At 41.4% G+C, this 10546-nt stretch overlaps 1 protein-coding gene across 2 annotated transcripts in view; it reads left to right on the top strand.

Annotated features, from left to right (window-relative positions):
- Nucleotides 1-4376: 4376 nt before the first annotated feature.
- Nucleotides 4377-10546, top strand: part of Tsn (translin) — a 15868-nt gene continuing 9698 nt past the window's right edge. Inside the window, exons 1-3 of one of the 2 annotated variants that reach the window (XM_008830858.2) lie at nt 4377-4560; nt 5910-6003; nt 7128-7224. In XM_008830858.2, coding sequence (XP_008829080.1) covers nt 4495-4560; nt 5910-6003; nt 7128-7224 — 257 coding nt within the window. In that variant the 5' untranslated portion in view covers nt 4377-4494. The remainder of the gene's footprint in view (nt 4561-5909; nt 6004-7127; nt 7225-10546) is intronic. The other variant, XM_029562399.1, reaches the window with a different exon arrangement.

Here is a 10546-nt window from a genome sequence, read left to right as displayed (position 1 = left end):
CAGGAATTAAACTGAGACTGGCCTGGTGCAATGAGATGACTCCAACCATACTCAGAAAGTGGGAGAAGTTTATCCTTTATTATGTGCAGGCCACAGTCTGAGCCCCTGCTCCATAGAAACTGAGGCATGGACCAGAAATACATACAGGTTTTTATAGGCTCTTTCATGACATCCCTTGGCAGTAATCATGTTGGTGGATTGGAGACTTCCATCACAGAAATATATGTGCTCCTTAGGCTATTATAGGAAATCTAAACAGTCAACATTTTATAAAAAGCAGATATACAAGGCAAGTGTGGGCTTGGGTTATGACATTCCCAAATAACATGATATATTGCTGATGCCAGCAATCTATTTTAACAAATGTTGGATAGGGATGTCCTCTGAAAGAACTAGCAACAGCTGGATGTCTGAACCCTAAGAGACTCTGTAGAAATGGAGGAAGACAGTCACCCCTCCCACCCAATCGGTCAGCTTCAATTGCACGAGGGGGATGATCTAAGGAGAGGCACAGAAGAAATCAGGGAGGCGGCTGGGAGCTTTCCCTCTTGGGCCAGTGGGCTGGCGGTGGCAGATCTGGAAAGTCCAGCTGGGATGTAGGGAAAAAAGCCCACAGATGGATGCCTTTATAAGTAACACCCTCCCAGACATCACAAACTCTGTAATAAATAAACTGTAATTTTTATTGTAAGGACAGTGTGGGGAGAGAGGGCCTCCCAGTGGGCCTGAAGGCTGAGAGCTGTGCAGGCCTCCTAGAATTGAATTTGACTTTACAACAAATAAGACACATTGCAGCATGTGCTTTCACAAAAATCGCAGACTGTGGGTTTTGTGGTTGTCTGTCCTTGTCTTGTCTCAGCCTGAGACTGAGCTCAGAGTGGCCTTTATGATTTGAATAAAAGTAGAAGCTCCCAAAGTTCTGTTAGTTCTACACATACCAGGAAGCACACTTATTATTAGGAGCACATGAGGTTAGTACTTACTCATCTACACACAGAACAAAGTTATACTGAGGTCATAGTTCCACATTATTATTAATTTTTTTCCACATGGTAGAATCAAGAGAAAGAAGTGTTCCTTGAGAAAAGAGAAACTTTCTATTGCACATGCTTTAAAAATCCGCTTTTTTTTTTTTTTGGTCTTTTTGAGACAGGGTCTCCCTGTAGTCTCAGCTGTCCTGGAACTCACTATGTAGACCAGTCTGGCTTTGAACTCACAGAGATCTGCCTGCCTCTGCCTCCCAAGTGCTGGGATTAAAGGCGTGTGCTACCATGCCCAGCTAAAAATCCACTTTATTAAAACACATACATAAATAAAAGATATACAGAGATTTTAGATCTTGTGGTGGTTTGAATCATCAGTGTCCCCCCATAGGCTCAAGTGTTTGAACACTTGTTCCGTTGGTGGTGCTATTTTGGGAGGGTCATGAACCCTTTAGGAGGTGTGGCCTAGCTGGAGGAAGCACATCACTGGGGGCCATCTTTGAGAGTTCATAGCTTTGCCCCACTTCCCATTTTGATTTCTCTCTCTGCTTCTTATTGTGCTTGAGTATGTGAGCATTCAGTTTTCTGTTCTGGCCACCACCTGCCCTGACATGCCTTTCTGACCATGATGGACTCTTAATCCTCTGGAACTGTAAGCCAAATAAACTCTTCCTTTCTATAAGTTGTCTTGGTCATGGTGTTTTGTCATAGTAACAGAAAAGTAACTAATACAGATTCCAATCTTGTTCCTACTCACACAGTTCTACATATGTATTTTTATTTTCCAGTATATTTTTTAGTCTTTTTGAGACAGGGTCTCCCTGTACCTCTCCCTGTGGTTCCCTGGCCTGCAACTTACTATGTAGACCAGCTTGTCCTCAATCTCACAGAGATCCACCTGCCTTTGTCTCCCGAGTGCTGGGGTTAGGGTTGTGCACCACTACACCTGGCTTCCAGTGTATTTTTTTTTTGCAAATATGAGTGTATGTATTCCTATATTCCAACACAAAGTTACATTCTTTTATTTATTTTGAAGATTACATTTGTTTTTAATCTTTAAAAATTTTATTTTTAATTACGTGTGTATATCTATGTATGGGAATATGCACCTGAGTTCAGGTGCCCAGAAAGGCCAGAAGAGGGCATTTGGTATGCTTGATTGGGAATTACAGGTTTTTGTGAGCCATCCAACATGAGGGCTGGGAACTGAACTCACGTCCTCTGCAAGAGTACTCTTCATTGCTGAGCCATCTCTGAAGCCCTTATTTTCTTTCTTTCTTTTTCTTTCTTTCTTTCTTTCTTTCTTTCTTTCTTTCTTTCTTTCTTTCTTTCCTCCCTCCCTTCCTTCCTTTCTTTCTTTTTCTTTCCTCCCTCCCTCCCTCTCTCTTTTCTTTTCCTCTTTATATTTAAGTATTTAAAAGATTACATGCCTTCCATATTCTTCTGAACCTTGATTCCTTCAAAAATTAAAAAAAATATTTATTGTTATTTTTATTTTATGTGTACGAGTGTATTGCCTGCATGTATGTGAATGCACTCATGTTGTGCAATGCCGCGGAGGTCAGAAGAGGGCCTCGGATTCCCCTGGAACTGGAGTTAAGGACAGTTTGTGGCTGCCATGTGGGTGCTGGGAATCAAACCTGGGTCCTCTGCAAGAACAGTCAGTGCTCTTAACTGCTGAGCCAACTCTCCAGGCCCCTCCCAATTTTTTTTATTACTTTTTTTTGTGTATATAATGTGGTGTGAGAGTGTGTGTGGGTGTGGGTGTTGGTATACATATGTGTTACAGTGATAAAGAGATAGTTTATTTTGGAGCCAAATATGAGTGACCATGATCTATCTGGGAACACAAATTCAGGTTATCCTCAATCCCATGTTCCAATATGGTAACAGTTTCATGAAGTTTTATTAAATTTATTTATTTTCATTTTATGTGTATGAGTATTTTGCCTACATGTAGGTTAAGTGCACCTATGTTGTGCAATGGCCACACAGACCAGAAGGCATTGGATCCTACGGAATTGGAGTTATGAATGGTTGCTAGCCACCATGTAGGTGCTAGGTACCAAACCTGGGTCTTCTTCAAGAACAGCCAGTGTTCTTACCTGATGACCATTTCTCCAGCCCATTTCATGAAATTTTTATAGTAACATAATAAAGAAAAAGAGATCAAAATACTTTTCAAATACATTGGTGGAGACACCAGTAGGTGGATTCCAAAAAACCTGGGGGAAGTCTTAGCTAGCAGTTTCTTAGCTAGCTAGATGCTATTTGAGCACATTCTTAGTCTTTTGACTGTTGGAAGCGAGTGGTCTGTTTGTACATTCCAAAGGATTTACCTACTAGTCACATAGCTCACATACAGAGGAGGGAAATACATAAAGGGCTATTAAGGGTGCTGAAGAGTAACCCAAGATAATTTAGCTCTGATCTTTCAACACTCCAAAGTCTTCACAATCATTAAAGTTTGAACCAGTTAATCAGCCTTGCAGAAGATTCAGGATAAGGGATGGTCTTCCCCAGGAACTTTAGTTCACAGTTCCTGTGACTGAACTCAGGCTTGGCAGCAAGAGCCTTTATCTTCCTCAGTCCAGTTTTAGTCTTCTAAAATGTACTTTTTGCTGTGAAGCATTTTTCCACTACTGCTGAAGTATGTTGAAGTTTCTATTTTTAAGAAATGTATTTATCAGATTACACTCTTATTTATTAGTATTTATTTAGAAGAGCATTATATTTTTTGATTTATTTTTATTTACCAGATTACATTATTTCCACACTCTTTATCTGGTTTCTTACATATATTCCTTGCTGAGCAGTATTTTTTTCCTTCCTCTGGCTGAAGTATACATAGAATACGGACATAGGCATAAGCACATAGCCGCATTCGCTGGCCTGCTTTGAGCACCAGCCATATGCTGCCTAGACCGGGAGAAGAGCTGTTTCCAGAGATGCCTACCTGCAGGTAGCATCCAGGCAAGGCTATGACACCCACAAGCTGTTTCTGAAGATACCTGTCTTCCCATTTCAGACGAAGCTCCGCCTACTTCCCCGCCCTCGCGAGCAGCTACCTATCAGCGAGCCGCAGGGGAGGCCCCGCCCACCACACATCCCCGCCCCCTCCGGCACGTGCTGCTCAAAGCCCCTATCTAGGACTGTTTCCGGAGATGCCTATCTGCAGGCCTCAGGCAAGGCCCTGTCCCCAGCCCTGCTCCCTCTGGCGGACCTGCCTATCTGCAGGCGAGGCCCGCGCCTTCGGCTCCGGGCCCGGCACTCCAGCTCTCCCCGGGTGGGCTCTGCCCGCGCGGCGCCTCAGGCATCGCGGCGGGCAGCCCGGGCTCCGGCGCGCCGCGGGCGTGGGAAGACCCCGGCGCCTGTCGTGGCGCAGAGCCGGGTGGACGCGGAGGCAGCGGCAGCGGCAAGGTGTCGGGGGCGAGTACGCTGGTTGTTTGCGGGACGTGCAGCTTCTCCGGCGGTGCTCGCCGCGCTGGCTGGTTGTTGGGCGGCCGGCGCCATGTCTGTGAGCGAGATCTTCGTGGAGCTGCAGGGCTTTTTGGCTGCCGAGCAGGACATCCGAGAGGCGAGCCCCTTCCTCCTCATCCCCTTTTTTCTTTACCCTGCCTGGCTGGGCCACCTCGTCAGGCCCTGCTCGGTCGCTCATTCTCGGGCCCGGTGGGGACGCCTCCCAGGGTGGGTTTCAGGTTAGGTCCCCCTCCTTCTCCCTGATTCAACTGCTCTTCCGGCGTGTTAGCATCACCTGCCTCTTGGAATGTCACTTTCCCTTCTATTTACCATTTAACGTCCTTAATAAGGCTCCGTTAACGCCTGGGGCTATCCAACGCACCTTCCCTGTATTCCTTGCTGGTATTTTTAAAAGCATTTGCGATCCTTCCTTTAAATACTTTACCCTATAGCTTCTCATCCTACAAAAATAAAACTCGAGATTTTGCTGTGCCTCGCAAGGTCTTTCCCCGATCTCATTTTCACTTTTTCTTCTTGTATACCATGCTCAAATTTACCTTCTTTTCATTCCTCTAGTGCTCCAGATAGTGTCCTGCCTGAGGGACTCTTGCATGTGCTGTTTGTTTTTGCTAGAATTTGCTGCTTTCCCACGCGCTGCCTGTTTACCTCCTGTATTAAGATCTCGCTTCTATTCCTTGGTGGCCTCGAACTTGAACCTGTTCTAGTGTCTTGAGTGGTGGGATTACACCATGATGCCTGCGGTTTGTAGTCATCGTGACCCTACAATGTAAAGAACTGCTTCTCTATTGTGTTCTGTGTTAACTTAAAACTATTTATGTGATTTAAAAAAATTATCTCTATTATTAAATTTCCACAAGAAAGCTTGGTTCTTCAGTGTTTGCACAATGCCTAGCACTAAATGTGCTCAGTGAGTAAAATGAATGAATGGAAAACACTCAACTCCTGTATTGCATTTGAGTGTTCATTCTATGGACTACATTGCCAGTTTTTTTTTTTTTTTTTAAATTTTGGTCTTTTTGGGACTGGGTCTCCTTGTAAGTAGCCCCAGCTGGCCTGCCTGGGACCCACCATGTTGACCAGGCTGGCCTCAAACTCACAGAGACTCACCTGCCTCTGCCTCCTAGGTGCTGGGATTTTAAAGGCATGCGCCATCACACGTGGCAACAGATATTTTAATTTTTATAGCGTCTTTGTTGCATAGTTAGGATGGGTAGCGAATACACTTTACTAGAGGCATCTCAGGCTTTTTAGTGACCTCTCAGGGTGTCACAGGAAGTCATGGGGAGAGTCAGTCCACACCCAAAGAATCAGTTCTTGAGAAGATCAGTGTTTTAAATGTATGTGAATGTGTGATACATCAAACCTGCTATTTATACTGCGTTTGATAGGAATCTGTGATAGTGATTACTCTGACTTTATCTGATTCTGATTTTTAATTCTTTCTAGGAAATCCGAAAAGTTGTACAGAGTTTAGAACAAACAGCTCGAGAGATTTTAACCCTACTTCAAGGGGTCCATCAGGGCCCTGGGTTTCAGGACAGTAAGTTCTTTGCTTTAATTTTGAAGTTTTTAATCCAGTTTATCTTTTAGTTGATTTCCATCTAGAAGACATACTTAGTATGCCTGTGTCATTTTATTGTGAAAGTGTCCATTTTGCTTTATAGTAAGTAAAAATAGAAGTGGTTTATTTTATAAATTTACCATATTAGTATTTTGATTGCTTTTCCACTTCATAGTGTGGTTTAAATAGGAATGTTTTCTGTTGTTATGACATTCTACTGACATTAATTACAGCTGCTTAAAGAAACTCTTGCGTGTCTAAGAACTTTTATTTGGCTTGCCTGAGAGAGTGAGTTTTGTTTTGGGGTCAGGGATCTTGCTGTGTTGACCAGGCTGGTGCTACATTGGGCTCCTGTCAGTGTCCCACCTTAACCTGGGACTCCCAAGTGAGGACCATGTGATGCGCGCGCGTGTGTGTGTGTGTGTGTGTGTGTGTGTGTGTGCGCGCGCGCGTGCATGCGTGTATGTGAATTTACATTTTTAGTGATTGAATACTTTTTAATATGCATTTATAATATGAGGTAACCAATATAAAATGTTCTCAAGTTAATATATCCACATTTACTTCCTTAAACGAGAATCAGATATGTTAATTTAGACACGGAACCTTTCTTGGAAGATGCAGCTTAACTTTTTTTCAAGTGGAGAGCATTCTAGTAACAGCTTCCAGGGGTCAGAGGCAAGTCATTTGGGTAGTGATGTGGAGTCAAGAATTTGAGAATAATCGATAAAAGCTCTTTTCTGACCAGAATGGGAGGTAGCAGCAGTCCAGTTGTTGGTATCCTCCGAGGACTGATAGGAATAGCAGCTGGCAAATGGCAGGCTCTTAAGGGTGGATTATTTATGAGATTGTGCAAATTACCAATGTTTCCCAACATTCTCCCCTTCAGAAAGCTTTTATTTTTTTAAAAGTAGGTTAATCATCTGGGAAACTGACATTTTAGAGCCAGATTACAAAGAGTTGTGTACATTTGGCTGTGGGTTTTTTTTTTTTTTTTTAAAGTTGATTAATGTACAGGTAGACTACATAGATTATTAAGCAAGAACTATATTTGCAATTGGGTAAGTTTTATATTGTTAAATTTGATTGTCTTTTGTGATTAGTTCCAAAGAGGTGCTTGAAAGCTCGAGAACATTTTGGTACAGTAAAAACACATCTAACGTCTCTGAAGACCAAGTTCCCTGCTGAACAGTATTACAGGTTTGTAAGAAAAATAGCACTGTTTTGTAACATTAGATTCTTTAAAAAGGCAGGAAAATAAACAAGTATTGAATGATTACTTATGACTAGGTAAAGGTCTCCAGAAAAGGAACCACAGAGTCTGAAATTGATAACATAGTGATAAAATTGGTGTTTTAATTTTTTCCTTCTGTTTACTTAGGAAAAATTTTAAGGAACATATTTTGGAGTGAAAAAATAAGAGAACACCTATTGTAGGGACTGGAGCAGCAGCTCAGCAGTAAAGAGACCTTATTGCTCTTCAGTAGACCTGAATTTGTTCTCAGCATTGGCATCAGGTTGCTCACAAGTGCCTGTAGTTCCAGTTCAGGGGATCCAGTGCCCTCTTCTGGCCTGCATGTGTACTGACACCCACTACATACACAGAAACACAGCTAAATAAAAATCTTTAAGAAAAAAACTAAACCTGTTATAAATGGCATATATACATTTTTTTTTTTTGGGTCTCTTTTGAGACAGGGTCTCCCTGTAGCCTCAGCTGGCCTGGAACTCACTAGGTAGACCATGCTGGCCTTGAACTCACCGAGATCTGCCTGCCTCTGCCTCCCAAGTGCTGAAATCAAAGTTGTGTGCTACCATACCCAGCATAAATGGCCAATAAATAGTTTTAAAAGTGGTCATTGTCCTTAGTTACCAGGGAAATACAAATTAAAACTACTTTGAGATTTCATGCTGTATTCAGAAAGTAACATTAAGAAAACAATGACAAGTGCTGGATGTGGGAGGAAAGAGGAAACCTTTATTCACTGCTAGTGGTAGTATGAACTGATATAATGGAAATTAGTACAGTGTTCCTCAAAATATGAAAGTAGGACTAATATGTGACTCAGCTATCCTGCTCCCCATGTAACCAAAGTTCTACCACAGAGATCCTTGCAAATCCATATTGATGACTATTTACAGTAGTGAGAAATGGAACCAGCCTAGATGACCATTAACAGATAAATGGACAAAGAAAATGTACGTATACATAGCGGGGTTTTATTCAGTTATATGGAGAAATGAAATCATGACATCTATAGGAAAATGGGCACAGAAATAATGAATACAACAGTAAATCATGTGCTAAGCAAAATAAACTAGATCCTGGGGCTGGAGAGGTGACTTGGGGGATAAGAGAACTTGCTGTTCTTTCAGAGCACCCACATAGTGGCTCTGGTGTCTTCTGGTCTTTGGGGACACTACACACAGCAATAAACATACTGTTAATCAGAACTGTTGTACAAATAAAAATAAATCATTTTTTAAAAAGCTAGATCCAGAAAGAAAAATCCAGTATGTTTTCTCTTACATGCAGACCCTACATTTTAGTTTTTATATGTGTATCTATGATGTTTTGGGGGTATGCGTGTGGGTATAGGCTATGAAACTAGGAAGGGGACCATGAGACAGGAAGAAGAGATCTTTGGTGGGGGTGGGGCAGAAAGATGAGAGTAATGAAAGTGGAAGAAAAACTGTTGGGGGTGGAAGGGAACCAGCAGGTGGAGGATTGGGGGATAAGGGAGGGATGTGGGGGAGAAGGAACAGTAAGAAAGTATATATGAAAATGCTGTATGAAAACATTACTTTGTATGCTAGTTTCAGAAACTGATGAAAACACAGGAGAATGCCCATTGTCTGAAGGCCAAGATTGAGAGTATCTTTCTGCAATGATAAAGTTTCTTTGTGCAGTTTAGTGACTTATACTTAACTATTAATGTTATGAGATTAGGTGGCAGTATACACGTTTTATGGCAGAGGGTGAATTTAATTGCCAAGGGGCCTATTTATCTACTAGTTTTCTTGTTATATATTGTTGAATATTTAACACCAATTTAACACCATTAGTTTTTTTTTTTTAAAGACAGGGTCTCATATATGTAGCTCTGGCTAGCCTGGAACTCACTATGTAGATCATGCTGGCCTTGAACTCACAGAGATCCACCTGCTTCTGCCTCCTGAGTGCTGGGATTAAAGGTGTGCGCCACCATGCCCAGCCAACACCATTAATTTTAAGAATACACAGTAAGGAAGAAAAAAAGTATTGCTAGTCATGATTATGAAATGTAGTTTGGAAAATGTATTCAAATTTTATAGGTGTTAAACTGAGAAAAAACACATTTCTATATTGATGAACTATAATAATTAAGAATCAAGAAATTTCTATTTTTTTTTTAACCTAAAAAGTTGTTCTTAAGATACATATATGGGGGCTGGAGAGACAGCTTAGCGGTTAAGAGCACTGACTGTTCTTGTAGAAAAACCTGAATTCGAATTCCAGCACCCACAAGGTTGCTAACAACTGTCTGTAACTCAAGTTCCAGGGGATCTGGCGCTCTCTTCTGTCCTCCACAGGCATTGCATGACGTGGATGCACTTACATACTTGCAGGCATAACACTCATACACGTAAAATAAAAATAAATAAAAAAAGATACACATATAGTTGATAAATAGAATGTGTATGAGAGTAGATAGTTTAAATTCAAAGCAAAAATTCTTTAGGGTTAGGGTTGGCGAACCACTGGAGGCCTCTGAAAGCTAATTGCTTTGTTTTTTAGTTGCTCACTGTAGTCCACGTTTTAGTTCTGCACACTGTTTTCACTCTTTGTCATATATTCTTACTTGGATTTTCCTTTAACAATCTTTTATTAAAGCAGTCCTTAGGATGGGCATGGTGGCTTACCTTGTACTTTTGAGGTGGAGGCAGGAAGACCAGGAGGTCAAGGGTATCTTTGGCTATATTAGTAAAGTCAAGGTGAGATCCTGTCTCAAACACAGAAAACCCAAAGAACCTACCTCCATATCAAAGTAGAAACCACTTGGTGATTATCCTCAAAAAGTAATGAACAAAGTCCAGAGAAGTAGGGCCCCAGAGCTTAGGTAGGACCTTTAGACTCCATTTACCCTAAAAGCCATGAACAGGTTGCCCTGTGTCTGCTTTGTTTAACCTGCCTTTATCTTGTTTTAAGAAAAAAATTTTGTTTTGAGAAAAGGTTTATGTAACCCTGACTGTCCTTGAACTCGCAGAGATTCACCTGCCTCTACCTCCCAAATGCTGGGATTAAAGGTGTACATTGGGGCTTGAGAGATGCAGGAATAACTATACTCATAAAATATAAATAAGTAAGTAAGTAAATAAATAAATAAATGTTTAAAGGTGTGTACCACCATGCCTGGCCAAAACTTTGGTCTTTTTTTTTTTTCAGGCAGGCTCCCATTTTCTGTGAGTATATGCTAATGCATGCTTAGTCTTGACTTTAAAATTTTTTTTTTTTTTTTTGGTTACCTTTTTTTTTTTATTT

The sequence above is a fragment of the Nannospalax galili genome, unplaced genomic scaffold (genome assembly GCF_000622305.1).
Source record: "Nannospalax galili isolate Female #2095 unplaced genomic scaffold, S.galili_v1.0 scaffold633, whole genome shotgun sequence".
Classification (NCBI taxonomy): Eukaryota; Metazoa; Chordata; class Mammalia; order Rodentia; family Spalacidae; genus Nannospalax; species Nannospalax galili.
The sequence above is the reverse complement of the archived record's forward strand: the minus strand, read 5'-3'. Positions and strand labels throughout refer to the sequence as shown.